The following is a 21,090-nucleotide window of genomic DNA, read 5'->3' as shown; positions in this document are numbered from 1 at the left end:
AATGGGACATGTTAGTTTCTGTTCTTTGATATGTAAATCCCATAAATGTTTTTCAAATACTTTTTCAAGATTGCACAGTTTTTAAACAATAGGTGTGAAGTCTGTCTGTGACCCAATGCTATATCAGACTGACAAATCCTCTGTATAGTTTTACAGGTTTTACATGGATTCATGCAATTTTTGAGCAAAATAAAATTAGTAATTCTGTAAAAACTAATTTACCCTACAAGCTTATATGTGTGCATTGATTGAGTGTTCATGTGAGTGTGTGCATATGGGTGTAAGTGCACGTGATAGAGTGTGTATATATATATATGTATGTGTGTATAAAAGGTATTGTTCACATTGCCAAAGTAGAAATGTATACTTACTTCAAGTTGAGACTGTTCTCTTACAAGAGATGATCATTAGATGTAGAATATAAGAGATTTTGGGGCATTCTTAAGAGGGAAATCAGGAAGGCAAAAAGGGGATATGAGATAGCCTTGGCAAATAAGATTAAGGATAATGGAAAGAAATTCTACAAGTACATTAAAAGCAAAAGGAAGCTAGGGAGAGAATAGGGCCCATTAAAGATCAACAAGGTCATTTATGTGTGGAACCACAGGAGGTGGGAGAGATACTAAACAAATATTTTATATCAGTTTTTAATGTGGAGAAAGCCGTAGAAGCTACGGAACTCAGGGAAATAAATGTTGATGTCTTGAAAACAGTCCACAGAAAAGGAGGTGTGGGAGGTCTTAAAAAACATAAAGGTGGACAAATTTATAAGACTTGATCAAGTGTTTCCTCGGATGTTATGGGAAGTTAGCGAAGGAATTCCAGGGTCCCTAGCAGAGACACATTTATATCATTTACAGCCATAAGTCACGATCTGTTTAAGGTTTGGTGGTTGTTTAAAGACGAGAAGTGGAACTGCAGGGAAGGCATTGGCGAGGTGCTTATCCTCCAGTGAGGTGCCAGAGGATTGGAGCGTTGCTTATGTTGTGAAGAAAGGCTGTAAGGAGGAGCTTGGGAACTATAGACAGGTGAGTCTGACATCAGTAGTTGGTAAGTTGTTGGAGAAGATTTTGAGAGATAGGATTTACATGCCATTAGAGAGGCAAAGACTGATTCGGGATAGTCAGCATGGCTTTGTGCTTGGAAAATGGTGTCCCACAAACTTGATTGAGTCTTTTAAGAACATAACCAAAAAGATTGATAAGGTCAGAGCAGTAAATGTTGTCTACATGGACTTTAGTAAAGCCTTTGACAAGACTCTGCATGGTAGACTGATTAGTGAAGTTAGTTCACATTGAATTCATGGTTTTGCATGGTAGACTGATTAATAAAATTAGTTCACATGGGATTCAGGGAGAACATGCCAATTGGAAAAAATATTGGCTTGATGATAGGAGACAAAGGGTGATAGTGGAGGGTTTTTTAGGACTGGAGACCTGTGACTAGTGGTGTTCTGCAGGGATCGTGTTGGGTCCACTTTTGTTTGTCATTTATGCAAACTATTTAGATGAGAATTCAGGAGGCATGGTTAGTAAGCTTGCAGATGACACCAAAATTGGTGGTGTAGTTGACAGTGAAGAAGATTGTCTCAGATTATAAAGAAACCTTGATCAATTGGGCTAATGGGCTGAGGAGTGGCACATGGAGTTTAATTTGGATGAATACAAAGTATTACATTTTGGTAAGACAAAGGAGGACAGGACTTATACAGTTAATGGTAAGGCCTTAGATGGAGCTGTCAAACAGAAAGACCTAGAGGTTCAGGTACATAGTTCTTTGAAAGTTGCTTCACAGATAGACAGATGGTTAAGAATGCATTTAATACCCTAGTCTTTATTGCTCAGACCATTGAGTAGAGGAGTTGAGATGTCATGTTTAGGTTGTACAGGATGATGAGGCCACTTTTGGAGTACTGTGTACAGTTATGGTTGCCCTGGTACAGGAAGGATGTTATTAAATTGGAGAGGGTTCAGAAAAGATTTACCATGCAGAGCCTGGAGGGTTTGAGCTATAAGGAGAGGCTGAATAGGCTGTGACCTTTTTCACTGGACTGTAGGAGGTTGAGGAGTGACCTTATAAAGGTTTATAAAATCCTTAAGGTGAGTGAATTCAAAACTAGAGGCATATTTTTAAGGTGAGAGGAGAAAGATTTAAAAGGGAACCGAGGGGCAATTCTTTCATGCAGAGAGTGGTTTGTATGTGGAATGAACTGCTGGAGGAAGTGTTACATGCAGATACAGTGGCAACATTTAAAAGACATTTTGATAGGTACATGAATAGGAAAGTTTTAGAGGGATATGGACTGAACTCAGGCTAGTGGGACGAGTTTAGTTAGGGAAACTTGGTTGGCATGGATGAGTTTGACTGAAGGACCTGTTCCCATGATGTATGATTCTATGACACTATAACATACTCTTTGGCCATTGTGCAAATACCGTCCTGGCCCCCATAAATCCCAAGACGTTTAGTGGATCATGCGCAGCTTTCCTACAAAACTTAAGTTGAGGAAATGGCTCCAGAATCAAAATTCCTAATAAAAGGTGCCACTGATAACTGAACTGATGAGCTGGAGCCAGATTAGAACAGCTTTGAATTATATGGATATGTGTCAGGTTGTGTGATCCTGGATTCAGTTAAACTGGAAAATATGATCGCCTTAGTTTACCTTTGTAGTGGTGGAAGATAAAAAGGCTTGAACTAGGATGGTCGTTCAGTGATTGTTATTTTACAAGATGTCTCCACACACATTAAGTTATCTTTACATTGTTACTCTTTTGCTTTGAATGATAAATTGCCAGTTCCTTCTCCTCCTAATCCCCAAGCCACTTACCAAGTGTAACAAAGGTAATATCGTCCAAAGTAATTTATAACTAATTGCAAAAGGTATGCAAGCTTGGAGATTCTCATCACTTTGTCCTTCTCACAGCCACAGGTCTAAATATATTTAATGACCATCCCACGTAAACCAAACTGAAATTGGAAATGGCACTTTGAATCTATCTCCCACATAACCTTACTTGGAGTTATAAAAGTCTATCAGAAACGATGTGTCTGACAATACTGATACTCCAGAGCGTCAGAAAGTTGTGGATATTTGCTATTGTACAGTTTTGTTTCACTTCAATAATTCTTTATTTACTGGAGTTCAAAGTTAAAATCACACAACACCAGGTTATAGTCCAACATGTTTAATTGGAAGCACTAGCTTTCGGAACGCTGCTCCTTCATCAGGTGGTTGTGGAGTACATGATTGTCAGGCACAGAATTTATAGCAAAAGTTTACAGTATGATGTAACTGAAATTATACATTGAAAAATAGCTTGATTGTTTATCAAGTCTGTCATTTGTTACAATGACCATGTTAGTTTGACTTCTTTCATATGTAAATCGCAAAACGTTTTTAAAAAGTTACATTCTCAAGTGAAGTTTAACAATTGGTGTCTTATTTATTGGAGACTTGAAAAAAAAATTCTGCTACCAGGTTTAAACATGTTTCTGTCTGGTACTAGCTGCAGCATGCCTGTTAAGTTGTTTATTTCCTAATTGGCAAAATAAAAAAAAGAGAAGTAGAAATTAGGACTTTTTTTTCCTTTTTGAAATAAAGTTATCTTAATTCTACTCGCAAGGATGATTTTCAATGAAAGCTTTGACTCAGGCTGTTATTGTTAAAATTGATTTTAGGTGGGTGTGGAATAAAATCAGAAGGCTGTGCTTGTATTCAGATAAGGCCCCTTGTATCCTAGCAACAAACAAGGCTGCCATTATGAGGAGGAATCTGCTTTCAATTGCTGTGATAGAGTGAAAATCCGAATGCCTGAACTTAATTCTTTCACTGAAGTAAGATTTTATTTTATTCAAAGGTTCAGTAAATAAGTCTGCCTGTATGTCTTTACCAATTGTTGTGACTTTGACGGACTGCTTTCTTTAGCTTGACTTCAATGTTTAACTAACTGCTGAGCTCTTGGTACTGAAGTTGCATTTTGTATGTTTTTTTCAGGCAAATTAATTTTAGTTTTGTTTTTACTCTCACAGAAACTTCTTGTACTGGCCATGACTGTGCCGTTCATTGTATTTGTGGCAGGACTGGTGCTTCAAGTCTGCACTGAAACACCACAGTCGTTGGTACGTTGCACTTCTGTTTTTTGTGTGATCCAGCATTTATTCAGGACGAGGTGTGGTGGTTAATTCTGCTTCTTGAATTGCAGGAAGTGCCTGAAATGACGTTTGCTACATCACATTTTCCCTTCACGCAAACTAGATTGAAAACTTTACGTGGAATTTTACAGCTTGATAAATCCATGCTGGTTATATAACACAAAAAACCTTTTGACTGTAAACAAACAAGCGTCTCTCTAATTCATTCTTTAGTTCAAATTAGTTATACAGAGCGTTAATTCGAGAAGGAAGGAACATGAAATCAGAAGGTATCATTTAATGTCGTGAGTACGTTGTTATGCAATTATTTCGCTTCTGCAATTTGTGCACTTTTCAGCCAGTTTCACATTGAAAGGAGTTATTTGCCGCAAGACCATAGTATATGATCACTAACCATATGGAGTCCTCCAGATGTACAGCACTGAAACAGACCCTTCGGTCCAACTTGTCCATGCCAACCAGATATCCTAACCTAATCTAGTCCCTTTTGCCAGCACTTGGCCCATATCCCTCTAAACCCTTCTTATTCATGTACCCATCCAAGTGCTTTTTTAATGTTGTAATTGTACCAGCCTCCACCACTTGCTCTGGCAGCTCATTCCATACATGCTCCATCCTCTGTGTGAAAACATTGCCCCTTAGGTTCCTTTTATGTCTTTCCCCTCTCACTCTGAACTTATGTCCTCTAGTTCTGGACTCTCCAAACTCCTGGAAAATACTTTGTTTATCTTATACATGTCCCTCATGGTTTTATAAACCTCCATAATGTCATCCCTCAGCTTCCAGGGAAAACAGTCCCAGCCTGTTCAGCCTCTCCCTATAGCTCAAACCCTCCAACCCTGGCAACATCCTTGTAAATCTCTTCTGAACCTTTCAAGTTTCATAACATCCTACCAATAGGAAGGAGACCAGAATTGCACACAATATTCCAAATGTGGTCTAACCAATGTCCTATTCAGCTGCAATATGACTTCCCAACTCCTATATCCAATGTCCAGACTAATAAAGGAAAGCGTACCAAACTCCTCCTTCACTGTCCTATGTACCTGTGACTCCACTTTCAAGGAACTATGAACCTACACTCCAAGATCTCTTTGTTCAGCAACACTCCCCAGGACCTTACCATTAAGAGTATAAGGAGAAAGTGAGGACTGCAGATGCTGGAGATCAGAGCTGAAAATGTGTTGCTGGAAAAGCGCAGCAGGTCAGGCAGCATCCAAGGAGCAGGAGAATCGACGTTTCGGTCTTGAGCCCTTCTTCAGGAATCCTTTCCTGAAGAAGGGCTCATGCCCGAAACGTCGATTCTCCTGCTCCTTGGATGCTGCCTGACCTGCAGCGCATTTTCAGCATTAAGAGTAAGACCTGCTCTGATTTGTTTTTTTTTTCAAAATGCAGCACCTCACATTTATGTAAATTTATCTCCATCTGCCACTCCTTAGCCCGTTGACCCATCTGATCAAAATCCCATTGTTATGAGGTAACCTTCTTCACTGTCCACTAAACCTCTAATTTTGGTGTCATCTGCAATCTTACTAGCTGTGCCTCCTATGTTCACATTCCAATCACTTACGTAAATGACAAAAAGTAGTGGAGTGAATGTATTAGACCTATATAATTTGAAAAGGAACATCCACCCTGTTACATTGCATCAGCCAGTTATATTTTTTTATAGGCTTTTACTGTACTATCTTACACCAGAAGGGCCATTCCAAATGTCTGTCATTTATTATATTATGAGCTTCTGACCAACAATACTAACTCTTAATCCCACTAGTTTGAACTTATCCTCCTTGTAATGATATATAAACTACTTAACCCTTAACCGACTTTTTATAAAGCTTTCTTAGGCCTGCCTTCTTAGCTGAAGCTTTTAACTTGAGGGATAGTGTCCTTTGTTCTTCTGTGTATTGCTTCCATGTTAGAATATTTTCTGCATATCTTGGTTACCAAATTTGAAGGTGCCATTTGTGTGCTGTAATTAGACAGCATCGTTTAATGTTTCATCGTCTCCTTTTTGTTCTAATGATTTAGGAATACAATTCACCCAACCAATATCAGTGGGTTTAACAAGACCTCCATTCTATGCAGTCCAAACAATGACTCTCATTGTTGAGGAGTGTCTACTGACTAAGTTTAAGACAGACTTGAAGAACCCCACCTAACCTCTGTCAAGGCTATTACTTGGCTCTGTGACTATGCACATAATAAGTAAATATATTTCACAATAATATTGGCTTTATTGATTACTCCTTCACAAGTGACTGGGTCTGTTAATATCCAATCAGTTTCCACTCCCAGATGTCTTTCAGCTCCTACCGAATGACAAATGTATTGCATACTTTCAATACATTGAGAGCTCATTCAAAAATGAATACCTGAGTAGGATTGTCCCTTTTTGTTTATGAACAATCTCTGGTATTTGAGTTGACAATACAGAAATTTCTAATATAAAACTGTTTTTTCCATGTGATGTATTACTTGTTTGTTACTGTAATGGTTCTGAAGTTCTGTTTGCTAAAATAGATTCAAGAACGGTGGCACAGTGGTTAGCACTGCTGCCTCACAGCACTAGAGACCCGGGTTCAATTCCCGCCTCAGGCGACTGACTGTGTGGAGTTTGCACATTTTCCCCGTGTCTGCGTGGGTTTCCTCCGTGTGCTCCGGTTTCCTCCCACAGTCCAAAGATGTGCAGGTCAGGTGAATTGGCTATGCTAAATTGCCCGTAGTGTTAGGTAAGGGGTAGATGTAGGGGTATGGGTGGATTGCGCTTTGGCGGGGCGGTGTGGACTTGTTGGGCCAAAGGGCCTGTTTCCACACAGTAAGTAATCTAATCTAACTAATATATGAATTAAGACTTTGTTAGGTTTTGGTCTAGTGACAAAATTGTCAGGCTAACATCCTAATGGTTGACTTGCTGCAACCTCTGAGTGCACAATATTATGATCGGTGTTCTTGGTTCAAATACTTTTAAGGCTCATGTATAATGCAATATGCGTGCCTAGGTTGACAGAAGCAAACTTCATCTAGGCTTATCCATGCCTTTCTTGACTTCACTAGTTGAATGTATATTAATGTACCATTAATTATGGCATGTGTGCAGGTATTTTTAATCAGTAGATAAAAGCCTTCTATCTTTTGAGATTCTCATTTCTGATTGAACTCCTGAAATCGCCGTTTTGCCAAGTTGAGTATTTGTTACGACAGTTAAAATTCAATCCTATTTCAACAAGTCAATGATTTCCACAAGAGGGCATACTTGAAATCAGTTGAATAAATACCCTTTGTTTAAAAAAAGCTACATTCCTATTCTTAGTAGTGATTTGTTATTGTACAGAGATGCATTCTCTTTCTGACTTCATAGTAAAATGGAGGCATATGTACAGTCTCGCTGAGAACGTTAGATCTAACCAATGCTGATTTAAGTGCGTTTCTCTCTAAATATTTATGGTTTTGGGAAAGGTCACCTTGTACAAAGTCATAGAGTCAGAAATATACAGCACAGAAACAGACCCTTCGGTCCAACCCGTCCATGCCGACTAGATATTATAACCTAATCTAGTCCCATTTGCCAGCACTTGGCCCATATCACTCTAAACCTTTCCTATTCATATACCCATCCAGATGCCTTTTAAATGCTGTAAATTGTACCAGCCTCCACCACATCCCCTGGCGGCTCATTCCATACACGTACCACCCTCTGCGTGAAAAAGTTGCCCTTTAAGTCCCTTTTATATATATCCCCTCTCACCCTGAACCTATGCCCTCTTGTTCTGGACTCTCCCACCCCAGGGAAAAGACCTTGTCTCTTTACCCTCTCCATGCCCCTCATGATTTTATAAACCTCTATAAGGTCACCTCTCAGTTTCCAAAGCTTCAGGGAAAACATCCTCCGCCTCTTCAGCATCTTCCCTATTGCTCAAATCCTCAAAACGTGGCAACATCCTTGTAAATCTTTTCTGAACCCTTTCAAGTTCCACAACGTCCTCCTGATAGGAAGGAGACTGGAATTGCATGCAATATTCCAAAAGTGGCCTAAACAATGTCCTGTATATGACCTCCTAACTTCGATACTCAACACTCTGACCAATAAAGGACAGCATTCCAAATGTTGCCTTCACTATCCCATCTACTTGCAACTCTACTTTCAAGGAGTTATGAACCTGCACTCTTTGTTCAGCAACACTCTTGTAGGATCTTGCCATTAAGTGTACAAGTCCTGCTCTGATTTGCTTTTCCAAAGTTTTGAAGCTTGAAGATCAAATCCAGTAGGAATGCCCAGGGTCATGTACTTTAGCCTGGCCAATATTTACCCTTGAAACACATAGTCACTTATTCCGTTACACTTTGTGGACCTTATTATGTGCAAATTGACTGCTACATTATTGCAGTGATTTAGAAGTACATAATTGGTTCTGAAATACTTTGGAATGACCTAAGCATATGGAAAGCTCTTTAGAAATACAGATCTTTGTCTTTACTCTAATTTCTGATGCTTTGGTTTTCTTTTCTAGATTCCATTAAATGCTCTGTCTGAATGTTGTGCAGATCTCTCCGATGATTCTGGCCTTTGTCCACAAAGCAGCTCATGTTATTCAGGTACATTTTTAACATAACGCCATTGGTAATATTGGCCAACCAAATAAACATACGTCAACTTTTCATTCCATGTGTTTTGGTGTTAGCAAACGTCTGTACTGGAGAATGGAGCACTCAACTTTGAGCACTTTGTCTATAATGTTCCTAGATAAGACATTAACCCAGAAGAGTATCACTCTCGTGAATCACTATATTACTTGAGTATTTTCCATTTCTTACCACTTGTGTTCTCACTCGAACACAAGAATGCAAGTTTTTTTTTATGGCTAACTGGTGTACTTTTACTGTCAGTTGCTAAGAAAATAGAGATAATAAAATTGAATTTTCATTTTAGTACTTGTATTGCTTAGTTCAAATAATGATTCAAGTATTTTATTTTGAGGTAGCCTTTTGGATTAATCACTTGTTAAGCAGCAAGTTGTCTGCCTAAACTGATGTGTTAGGCTTGTAAATTTTATAAATGTAAAAGAGAATTGCCTGGCCAATTCTGCCCTTTTGGTGGAAAAAAATAGATTTCTAACCAATTAACATTATATAAAAAGGCAGATCCTTCCCAGAATAATACCCTTTTCCACCATTTCACACTGTCTATGGGTCAGGTAAATATTTAGCTTCCCTCAAAACTTTGCCAACACTTCGGGGCTATGGATTACATGCTTTAGTGTCATAATTTGCAGGGATCTGGAGACAACCTCTTTTGGTCCATGGTCATGTAGATTGGGAGTGCAAGGCAGATGGAGAAGAGAGCAGTCCAATCTGTTACTCCACTAATTCAGTTGAGCTTGATTTTAAGAACTCCAAGTTAGCTGAAAATAATTACAGGAGGTTTGAGTAGCATTTGTCTCTTATTCACCCACTTTCCATTTTCAGGCTGTTACAGACACTGGTTTAAGAATGGAAGTACCACCTGCATCAGGTGTATTAATGAAACATTAATTGATTCCTTGAATAACAGGACTGAATGCATCATCTGTGAGTAACCTAACATTGTCCTTTTTTTCATCTGACAATGCAATATATCATAAAACGTGACTAGACTGTTAAGTCATTAATAATTTTGTTTGAACACTAGCTAATTCTAGTGGGAGGTATCCTTTAAAGCCCACATCCAACCTTACACACAACCTGATGTCTCCTGAAGACAGATGCATTGAACACTTAAACTAAAAGTGTAGTCTCTACAGTGGGTAAGAACTATATATCTGATTAGAAGTCAAAATTGATTTTCCAATCTCCACTACTTGGACTGTTTGGGCAAGTTTTACAAGTTATGCTGGTAATCAAGGAAACTAACATGTAGTTCTTTTGAGGGGAAAAAAAGATAAGTGGGTTTCAGTTGTTATCCAATGAGGAGCAACAGGCTAAAGTCCTGCAAACAGGAGACAAAAACTGAAGTTTGTTTCTGACTTCAGTGACTACTCTTGCCAATTTTTTTTTTCTCTGCTGTTTGTAGCCAGCCGGATTCAATGTAAGTGATTTAAAAGCATTAAAAATTGACATTCATTATGAATTAATTTACACCATCAACCAAATAGATTGTCGCTGTTGTATACAATATATTATGAGCCTTGTCATTTGAAAGTGCTGAGTTACCTTTATCCCAAATAAAAGATTTTGGGCCCAATTAACATTTAATGTAAGTAAGAACTTTAAATGTTCCCAAACCTATTGTCAGAGAACCTCAGTAAAGTTTCCTCATTTAAATTACTTCCTACTGGAAACTGGTTCATGCCTTCAGTGTGGGTTTTTTTCACTAATCTAGTTATCCCAAAGTTTCCAGGGAGAATATTGGAGTTCAAACTGTTTCATCAGACTAGGTTGAACATATTTTTGTAATATGGTGTAGAGATGTGTACTTCTTTAATCTAAATAGATTTCACAGCTTCTGTAGGATAGAAAAGCAGACCATTCAGCTCAACTTGCTTATACTGATGTCTATACTGTTCACCCTCATGCCCCACTTCATCTAACTCGATCACCAGATATTTCAATTGCTTTCTCCTTTCTCTACTTATCTAACGCCCCCTTTTAAGTGCTGGATTATAATTTTGGGTTGCATTTTTAAATTGGATGGAGAAGTAATTCAACTGTTACGGTAATAATACAAAGATTAAATGCTGCAACTTCCTAAGTTCAAATATGTCTTTGAATTCATTATTTGGATATCTTTAGTATTGTATGAATTTCACGCCCATTTAGTTTTCCTATTGTAGCATTCTCTGGTAGTGAAGAGAAGGTGGAAAATGGCACCACAGTGGGCCCAACCATCCTTAAAATTGGTAAGAATACAAATAGAAAACCACAGAGATGCCATGAAACTTCTAACCATTGTTTAAGTAACATCATTTACCATATATCATCGTGATTTTTATTTTTTTTGTAAAGGAGGGCCAGGAATAGCTGCCTCATTATGCCTTGGAACACTATTTATCAGTTCATTCTTCATCCTTTCTGTGGCTGCATTTTTTTACCTCAAGCGATCCAACAAACTCCCACATTTGTTTTACCAGCAAAACAAAGGTAAAGACCTAATATTGTATTGTTTCATTTTATGGCTGTTGAGCATTTGGTTCTAGATGGATATGCGTACTGTTTAAAGTATGGTCTTTATTATTCATTTCTTCTAGGTATCCTTTCCTCACTACGCAACTAACTACTGACTGTATCTTTCTGATTCTGTCCTGATGTCATAAATTTGCTGCTTAATAGCTGGCATGGGAACTGTTAATGGATTGAAACTGATGGGCAAGCAAATATTGGAGCATTTAAATCCAAGTGCTGAAGTAATATTAGCTTTATAAGTTTATAAATAAGAATGGTTTGATCAAAGCGATTTCTTGTTTCACAAGATGAGCACATTGCTCCAATTTACTCCATGCTAATGATGCTCCTTTGGGTCAAATCCATTACCAAGATTAAGATTTGTTAATCCAAGCCATGCTTAGTGTTGACAAATTTGATAATTATAGGAAGAACTTGTTTATAGAATTTCTGAACATTCATTGTGTATCAAGCAACAGATAATCTAATAATTGTCTGTCTGTAAGCAATTTGTCAAAAGCTAAAGCAACAATATTCCCCAATTTGTTAAGGCAAGCTTTCATTTTTCTCACAACTTAATTGTATTTTCACCAAGATGAGAAATTGTGAAAACCATGTTGTGTGCACTTGGGTGCTGTTTTATATAATGTGAACTCCTCATTGTGGAGGAAGGGGGTAAAACAATGCAAATTATTGCCAGATAGCCAACTTCATGAGCATACAGAGTTAATGGCTGAATATTAAAGTCTAGAGCAAATTGTACAAAATATATAATTCATAACACACTTTAAGACATCAATATAGAAATTAAAGTTATTGTGAAAATTAAACTGTTGGGACATGTTGGCTTGAAAACAGAAAATTAATAATTTTAACTTTTATTTTCTTAACACCTTGGCAACTGTAACTGACAAGTGTTTGTTACATATTTGTTACAGACATTAGAAGTTGATGTCTGCTTGTCTTAAAGTTGTACGGTTTAATAACCTTCCCTTGAAATTGCTAAAATTAAGATGCCTGTGCCATTTTATAATCTGACTTGTGATGTGGCCTGTTATGTAATGGATCTAGAGACTTGATGTGGTGCTGTTGCTCAAACAATATTGCTCAATTATTCCCATCTCACCTTTCTTGCCCTCGAACACTATTTTCTGGCTCCCCAGTCCTCACCAATATTGTTCAAATGTTCCCTATTCCAGTTTCCAGTTTTAGAAAGAAAACTGCTTCCAGAAAGGGGAAATATTCTACAAAATTGAATAATTGTAGTCATCCAATTTGCTAACTTGTGGCGAATTAATAATGAAGTTTGTATTACCACTTACAAATTGGTAAGTGATGCCAACAGTGTCCCTTTGCACCCCTAGGGAAAGGTGAATTCCCCCGTCACCATTTTTTAAAATTAGCATTTGGAACTCTGTATCCAACAGCTTAACAATGGGTGAATTTTCAGATGCTGAGATGATAAGGAATCGTGCAGCAGAGAAGGCTATTTAGCCCTTATGTCTGTGCTACATCTTTTTTGTAGAGCTATCCAATTAATATCGATCTCGCTTGATCTCTTGCTCGATCTCGATCTCTCTCTCTCGCGCTCGATCTGTCTCGCGCACGCTCTCGATCTCGATCTCTCACGCTCTCTTTCCCTTCAAGTATTTTATCTAATTTGGTTTTGAAAGTTACTAATGTACCTTCTTCTGCCATCCTTTTTGGGTAGGATATAGCAGATTGCAATTGCTGTGATTCATTTGTTCTGGTTTCTCTTGCAATAGTTGTTGAAAAGTTTCTGGTAGAATGCAGCAAATTCACAGCTATTGCAACTGCATGTGCAGTAAGTGTGTGCCCCCCAGCAGTACACCCCAAAACATCACTCAGCTTATCCAGAAAGCAGCTAAATGCTGCAAACCAGAAGGATCCCAGTTCCACATCCTGTCTGTGTTGTTAATTGGTTCTGGCTAGGACAGTTATATGTTGTCATTGAAAATTAGCCTCCAGGGAGTTGTTTCATGAATTGGTGAGTGGACATAATGTAGTGTCAACCTGTCTGAAATGTGTGTTACTGCTGTCTAAAGTCACTTTACTGTGTTTTTTTTTCAGCTTCTATACTGCAGCCGAATGAAATGGTAAGTCAAAGTGCAATGTTTCATTATGAAACCATCTGAGATGTTTTACATTTTCAGGCTCCATGTAAATGCAGATCTAGTTGATTCATTTGAAAGAAAATGCCTCATCTGTGTTTTTAAGAGCATTATTTTATTTTCCTTAGTTGTTTTTGGTAACAATGATACTTTAAAAGGGACCTAAGGAGCAAAGTATCTCCCACACAATTTTGATTACTAAACAATGACTAGGTAACTGCTCAACTAAAATCAGTATGTTGGATACCGGACATCTGAAATAAAATCAAAGCGCTGGGAGAACTCAGCAGATCTGATTGTTTCTTCCTCTACAGATGCTGAGTTAACATTTTAAAGCCAGCGACCTTTCCTTGGAACCTATATCTGTTTCTCGCTAGATGCGGCCAAACTTGCTGACTTCCTCCAGCACTTTTGTTTTTACACCAGTTAATCATCTCATTCAAGATAACTGAAACAGTTGTATCACCTCAGATAAAAGTATTACCTCTTAGAAATAAATAGTCTTTGTGTTTCTAAATAGGGACGTTCACATTTTAGTTTTAGGACTTGTTCACATCCAGCATTTGTAATTTTGAGTTGTCTTTGAATTGCCTGTTATTGGTTCTTTTATATTCATTTTAAAGGTCTGTGGGCATTGATTTTTGAGTAACCCAGGTTCGAGACAATGAATTCTAATGTTCACAATGGTCCTGCTCCAAGTTCTCAGTTAGACACTTGTCTCCTGCCACCTTTTGATATGGGGTGCCTGACCTTTACTCCTCCCCTCACTCAGAGTCCTAGAGCTATAAGACATAGGAGCAGAAATTAGGCCATTCAGCCATCGAGTCTGCTCCACCATTCAGTCATGGCTGATATGTTTCTCAACTCCATTCTCCTGTTTTCTCCCTGTAACCCTTGATCCCCTGAACAATCAAGAACGTACCCATGTCAGTCTTAAATATACTAAATGACCTGGCCTCCACAGTCTGGTGTGGAAGTGAATTCCGTAGATTCTCACTCTCTGGCTGAAGAAGTTTCTCCTTATCTCCATTCTAAAAGGTCTTCCCTTTATTCTAAGGCTGTGCCCTCTGATCCTAGTCTCTCCTACCAATGGAAACATTTTTCAACATCCACTCTGTCCAGGCCATTCAGTATTCTCTAAGTTTCAATTAGCTTCTCCATCAAGCATAGACCCAGAATCCTCAAATATTGATAGAGCTGTACAGTACGGAAACAGACCCTTCGGTGCAACTCATCCATACCAACCAGATAAATCTAATAATCCCATTTGCTAGCAATTGGCTCATACCGCTCTAAAAACCTATTCATATACCCATCCAGATGCCTTTTTAAATGTTGTAATCATACCAGCCACCTCCGCCTCTTCCTCTGGCAGTTTGTTCCATATACACACCACCCTCTGCATCAAAAAGTCGCTCCTTAGGCCCCTTTTTAAATCTTTCCCCTCTCTCCTTTAAACCTATGCCCTCTAGTTCTGAACCTCTTGCACCTGAGGGAAAAGACTTCGTCTATTTACCTTATCCATGCCCCTCATGATTTTATAAACCTCTATTAGGTCACCCCTCAACCTCTACTCCAGAAAAAAAAACACTCTAGCCTATAACTCAAACCCTCCAATCCTGGCAACATCCTAGTAAATCTTTTTTGAATCTTTCAAGTTTCACAGCATCCTTCCTATAGCAGGGAAACCAGAACTGCACACAGCATTCCAAAAATTGCCTAACATTTGGGGCTGATTGGCCTATTTCTGAGCTGCGGACACCTTTGTAATTATGAAGCAATCCACCAATCTTAAGAACACTAGTTTCAATATCTATCTGTAAACAGTAATGTGCCATGGACCAGGAGACAAACCTCCTTTCAGATAGGTTTGCATTTTTGAATTGGAATATATTTCACATGGTTAATCAGATTGAGATGATTAGATTAAATAGACAATAAAGAAGGACACTAGTCAGGATGTGATAACAGTTTTGCTGGAGCCATCCAAATAATCACACTCTCCTATATGCCCATAGTCCTGTACTTTTGCACTTTAAGTATTTATCCAGTTGTTTCTTGTTTTAAAAGTTGTTATTGTGACAGCTCCTCACAATTTTTCAAATCATAAATCATGATCATCTGGCAAACACAAGCAAAGTAGCATTGTAAAAAGTGCAGTAGAATTCTAGATTTCTACTTGATTGTGATTTTTGTGTCAATTGAAATAGATATAATGGAATTTGGAATTGGATCGGAGTTAGCTGCCTTTATTTGATCTACTGGACAGCTCACAGCAACTTATGTGCAGATGCTGTAGAAAATTATCTCTGTAATTCATGCTATAATCAATCCTTATTTTTAATTTGATAGTAATGAGTTTTAATTCTAATGATTAAATAACCATTCTAATCAGTGGTATTATGTGACCAAGGCCTCTTTTTTGTTTTACAGGCAGGAATTATGAGGAGCCCTGTTAGATCAGGTAATAGACTCCAACAAAACAGATTGGGGGTGTTTTTATATATATAGTGAGATTTAATGTTCATAATATTGACTGCTTTTGTAATCCATTTCGGCTTCTCCAATGCATAATAAACAATCCGTGCTCATGAAAAGTTCAATCTATCATTCTAAAATTTCCAATTTTTGCCACCCTCACCACTCCCCTTCTTTGTCATTTATAGAAAATTATTCTGGTTGCTATTTGTCTTGATTAAACAAAAACATGATTACAGTTTTGATACACATGCTAACCATAGCACAAATTCTAATAACACCTCTCGAAATAACGCCTTATTTCCATGGAAAAGTCTTGCGAGAAGCTAATTTGTTGATAAACATTAGTTGCATCCACTTCTACTTCTGCTCCACTCCACAGTTTACATAAGAAATTTTAAATTATTGACTAGCAAAACCCAGTTTACAAAACACCTTCAATTCTGCTATAATGTGGTAGTTCTGTTCTCATGCAATCCCGTATAATAAGAAAATCACATTTTAACCTAATGGGGCGGAATCGCGTTCTAACCAATAGATGTTTCTATTGCGCACATTTTAAAGCAATGTCCTCCATTCATCAATCGTGTTATAGCGAATTCATGTTAACGAAACATGCATTATAGCAGAACAACCTGTATAAGCTCTTTTGTCAGCCATCTGTGTGCAGGTGATTCCTTGTTATTTTGTGCCAGTGTAGTTAAGAGTAGAAGTAGAACTCTGTGGGAAGCTAGGGAAGTGATTGCTGGGCCTTTTACTGAGATATTTGTAGCACCGATTAGTCATACATGATGTGCCCAAAGACTGAAGGTTGGCTAATGTGCTGCTATTCAAGAAAGGTGGTAAGGAAAAGCAAGGGAATTATAGACCGGTAACCCTGACATTGGTGGTGGACAAGTTGTTGGAGGGTATCTTGAGGGACAGGATTTATATGCATTTGGAAAGGCAAGGACTGATTAGGGATCATCAACATGGCTTTGTGCATGGGAAGTCATGTCTCACTAACTTGATTTGAGGTTTTTTTTAAGTAACGAAGAGGATTGATGAGGGCAGAGTGGTAGATATATCTAATATGGACTTCAATAAGGTGTTCAACATTGTTCCTGTTGGGAGACTGGTTAGCTCTGATGGCATACAGGGAGAACTAGCCATTTGGATACAGATTGGTTTGAAGGTAGAAGACAGAGGGTGGTGGAGTGTTGCTTTTCAGACTGGAGGCCTGTGATCAGTGGTGTACCACAAGGATCGGTGTTTGGTCCACTGATTTTCATCATCTAAATAAATGATTTGGATGTTAGCATAGCCGGTATAATTAGTAAGTTTGCAGATGATATCAAAATTGAAGGTGTAGTGGACAACAAAGAAGGTTACCTCCATACAATGGGATCTTGGTCAGATGGGCCAATGGTCTGAGGAGTGGTAAATGGAGATTAATTTAGCTAAATGTGAGGTGCTGCAGTTTGGAAAAACAAATCCGAACAGGACTTATACTCATCATGGTAAGGTCCTGGGGATATTGCTGAACAAAGAGACTTTGGAATACAGGTTCAGGGTTCCTTGAAAGTGGAGATGCAGGTAGGTAGGACAGTGAAGAAGGTATTTTGTATGCCTTTCTTTACTGGACAGAGCATTGAGTGTAGGTGTTGGGAGGTCATGTACTGTACAGTCCTAACATTGGTTAGGCCACTTTTGGAATATTGTGTGCAATTCTGGTCTCCCTTCTATCAGAGGGATGTTCTGAAAATATTTACAAGGATGTTGCTAGGTTTGGAGTATTTGAGCTACAGGGAGAAGCTAAATAGGCTGTGGTATTGGAAGCTGAAGGGTGACCTTTATCGAGATTTTTAATATCATGAGGGGCATGGATAGGGTAAATAGATAAGGTCTTTTCCTGGGGTTAGGGAGTCCAGAATCAGAGGGCATAGGTTTAGAGTGAGAGGGGAAAGATTTAAAAGGGACCTAAGGGGCAATTTTTTTCATGCAGATAGGTGGTGCATGTATGGAACGAGCTGCCAGAGGAAGTGGTGGAGGCTGGTACAATGACAACATTTAAAAGGCATCTGGATGGGTATATGAATAGGAAGAGTTTAGAGGGATATGGGCCAAGTGCTGGCAAATGGGCCTAGATTAGGTTGGGCCAAAGAGTCTGTTTCCATGCTGTACATCTCTATGACTCTTAAGTCTATGATTTTTCACCAAGCTCAAACCACGCAATCTCTCCATTTAGTCAATAAACCTGCTTAGCCATTTGGGCCAAGTGCAAATTGGGAGCATAAGTTATCCATTCAGCCCTTCTCTTCCACTCCACCACTAAATGAGATCACAGCTGATCTACTTGTGGCCTCAAATGCACAACCTTGCCTACTCCCAACACCCATTGAAATTTCTTATTATCCAAGAATCTACCTACCTCTGCCTTTAAAAATATTCAAAGATCCAACCTCTACTGCTCTCTGGAGAGGACTGTTTCAAAGGCTCTGATCTATTGAGAGATTTCTTCCTCATCTTGCTCTTAAATGGGTGACCCCTTTATTTTGAAACTGTTATTAATTGCCAGCAATTAATAGTCTGGTTAGACAGAGTCTGGGCAAATGCTTTTCTGGTCAGTGTGTTATTTCAAATTGTTCTTCGTGGAACTCCTACCCACTGATTAGTTGTTTCCCATAAATCTGTGTCTATTTGTATGTATATAATATCATCATCCAGTGATCCCTTAATTAAATCATAACCATCGCTTGTTCTCTATTTCCATTTTGTCTGGAGCAGTCCTGCCAGATGCTACTAAATAACAACAGATCCTTTTTTGTTTTGGTTTTTTAACTGTGTGTACAGTATGTAGTTTTTGGGAGTACTTCTAGAAATTTCTCCATTTTGAAAATTGTTTCCATTGGGCTTACATTATGTCTTAAGGATCACTGAATGCTTCTGTGATTTTGATTTTAATGAAAACTTTTTTTTGCTTGCATGAGGTGCATTCTGATGTTCAACTAGAGTTTATTGTAGTCCTTTCCCATGCTTGCGGAGCTGCTCACCTATTATTGACCAAACTTTAGGATTTCTACTGATCAGGACCTTTTATCCTCTGACTGTTTACCGTGAACCTGTGGCATGGACAGCCTAGGCTAATGCAGCTAATAAAATATTGGCAATCAAAATGTAAATTATGAGGTTACTGAGGTTACTGAGATTACTGACAGTGTGGAAACAGGCCCTTCGGCCCAACAAGTCCACACCGCCCCGCCAAAGCGCAACCCACCCATACCCCTACATCTACCCCTTACTTAACACTACGGGCAATTTAGCATGGCCAATTCACCTAACCTGCACATCTTTGGACTGTGGGAGGAAACCGGAGCACCCAGAGGAAACCCACGCAGACACGTGGAGAACGTGCAAACTCCGAGCTGTTTTGTATATTACGGCATCGCTGTTTCACAAATTCCATTACTAAAAGTGCTTTCTGCTGCAAAATTCATATCTGTTCTATTCTTATTTGAATACCACTAATTTTATAGTTAACAAATGTCCCACCATTACCAGTGAAAAACTTTGCAAAGGGAGCAAATCCATCCCTATCCATTTTACTAAGACCTTATCCACAATTATTTTCTTGTCTTTGCTATTTATATTATCTTCAGTTAACTAAATCTGGTTGACAAATTTACAAATCATAAAATGAATTATCCCAGACCTTTTTAAATTCATAACCAGTACCTCACTGAAATCCCTTGCTAAGGACAAATTTGTGTAAACCATGGCAGTGTCTTTTGGCCTTTGTCACACTATTGTCTCTCCTATAAACTTATTGAATCCTTCTTCAGCTATTTCTGAACCCTTTAGTAAAGTTTTTAACTTTTGAGGCAATTTGTCCATGCTTCTGCCAATGTAGTTTTAATACAATTAACTATTTGGCCTTTATATTTTTGCCCCTGAATGTCAATAAACCTTTAATTTCTTTCATGGGAAAGTTATGTTTCATTGAAGGAACAATATCCTGATTGTGTACAGTCAGTTCTACTACAACGCAGAACTGTTCTCATGCAATCACGTGTTATTAAAAAAAATTATTTAATAACAGCACCATGTAAACTAATGGGGCCAGAATCTCATTATAACCAATACACACTTGTTAAAACTTTTGCTTTAGAAACAGTGTCCAAAATTCATCGATTGTGTTATAGCGAATGTGTTAATGAAACAAGTGTTATAGCACAGCAACCTGTACATTACAAGTTCACAGACTTTCCATATATAAAAGGTTTTTGTTTTCTATGTCTAATTTCACCTTACATCTTTTTCATTGATAGCCTACTTAATAACAACAAACTTTCAACAGCTACTGCACCCTTTATTAATAAAATGAATATTTCAGGCTAGTTTCCAAGAAGTTACTACTTTTAAAAAGAGAACCTTTTGTGTTCGCATCCCCAAATCCGAAGCTGTTCGAATTCTCAAATTACACATTTTTTTGTTTCTTCTGTGAGGACCTGCTGAGGTTTATGCATGGAAGCATTTTCCATAACCACGCGTCAATGCTGGGAACAACATTAGCATACCAATTAGTGGTACAGACCACAACTGCACGTATTAGAAGGAACACTGTTCTCAAACTCTTTTTAACTTTGTTCTCGGTCTTATTAGTCAATCTAGATTCATACAGACTATTCTACAGAACATAGCTATGTATCTGCTATTGAATACAGTTGAAAGATTCTGCCATCGATGCATTTATCACTGGATTGAAACTTCTAACAACCAATACAATGTACTCCCTTTGCCATCCTCTTCTGAATCTTCTGTTTTTATGTTTAGTTTTGAACATTAAAGTGTTTGTTCTTTCATGGAGAGGTTATGTGAAATGGTATTTTGAATCATACCTGAAATATAGGTTGATTATATGCTGGGCATTTCTGGGGTTCATTCTTTTTTATTGTAATTCCTAAATTCTCTTCCCTTTGTCTTAGTTGTCAAAAGCATTTCTGCCTTAATTTCTTTGTTTAAAGTTATTATTTCATACTGTTGCCTTTGATCTGTATCTAGACAGTCCCACCAGCCCTTTTTCATGTCTTGCTCCAATTATCTGTCAGAGTTGTAAAGCATGGAAACCAACCCTTTGGTTCAACTCATCCATGCTGACCAGCTATTCTAAATTAATATTGTCCTATTTGTCAGCAGTTGGCCCATGTCT

General features: G+C 38.2%; 1 protein-coding gene across 4 annotated transcripts in view; it reads left to right on the top strand.

Annotated features, from left to right (window-relative positions):
- The window catches only part of c16h1orf159 (chromosome 16 C1orf159 homolog), a 68,698-nt gene that overhangs the window by 39,554 nt on the left and 8,054 nt on the right, over positions 1–21,090 (top strand). For all 4 annotated transcript variants that reach the window (XM_072586215.1, XM_072586211.1, XM_072586213.1 and 1 more), the window contains 8 exons: positions 3,682–3,837; positions 4,033–4,122; positions 8,667–8,751; positions 9,622–9,723; positions 10,965–11,030; positions 11,137–11,271; positions 13,384–13,409; positions 15,858–15,888. In XM_072586215.1, coding sequence (XP_072442316.1) covers positions 3,811–3,837; positions 4,033–4,122; positions 8,667–8,751; positions 9,622–9,723; positions 10,965–11,030; positions 11,137–11,271; positions 13,384–13,409; positions 15,858–15,888 — 562 coding nt within the window. In that variant the 5' untranslated portion in view covers positions 3,682–3,810. The remainder of the gene's footprint in view (positions 1–3,681; positions 3,838–4,032; positions 4,123–8,666; positions 8,752–9,621; positions 9,724–10,964; positions 11,031–11,136; positions 11,272–13,383; positions 13,410–15,857; positions 15,889–21,090) is intronic.

Source organism: Chiloscyllium punctatum, chromosome 16 (genome assembly GCF_047496795.1).
Source record: "Chiloscyllium punctatum isolate Juve2018m chromosome 16, sChiPun1.3, whole genome shotgun sequence".
NCBI classification, from domain to species: domain Eukaryota; kingdom Metazoa; phylum Chordata; class Chondrichthyes; order Orectolobiformes; family Hemiscylliidae; genus Chiloscyllium; species Chiloscyllium punctatum.
Note: the sequence above shows the minus strand (reverse complement) of the source record. Positions and strands in the feature narration are given on the sequence as shown.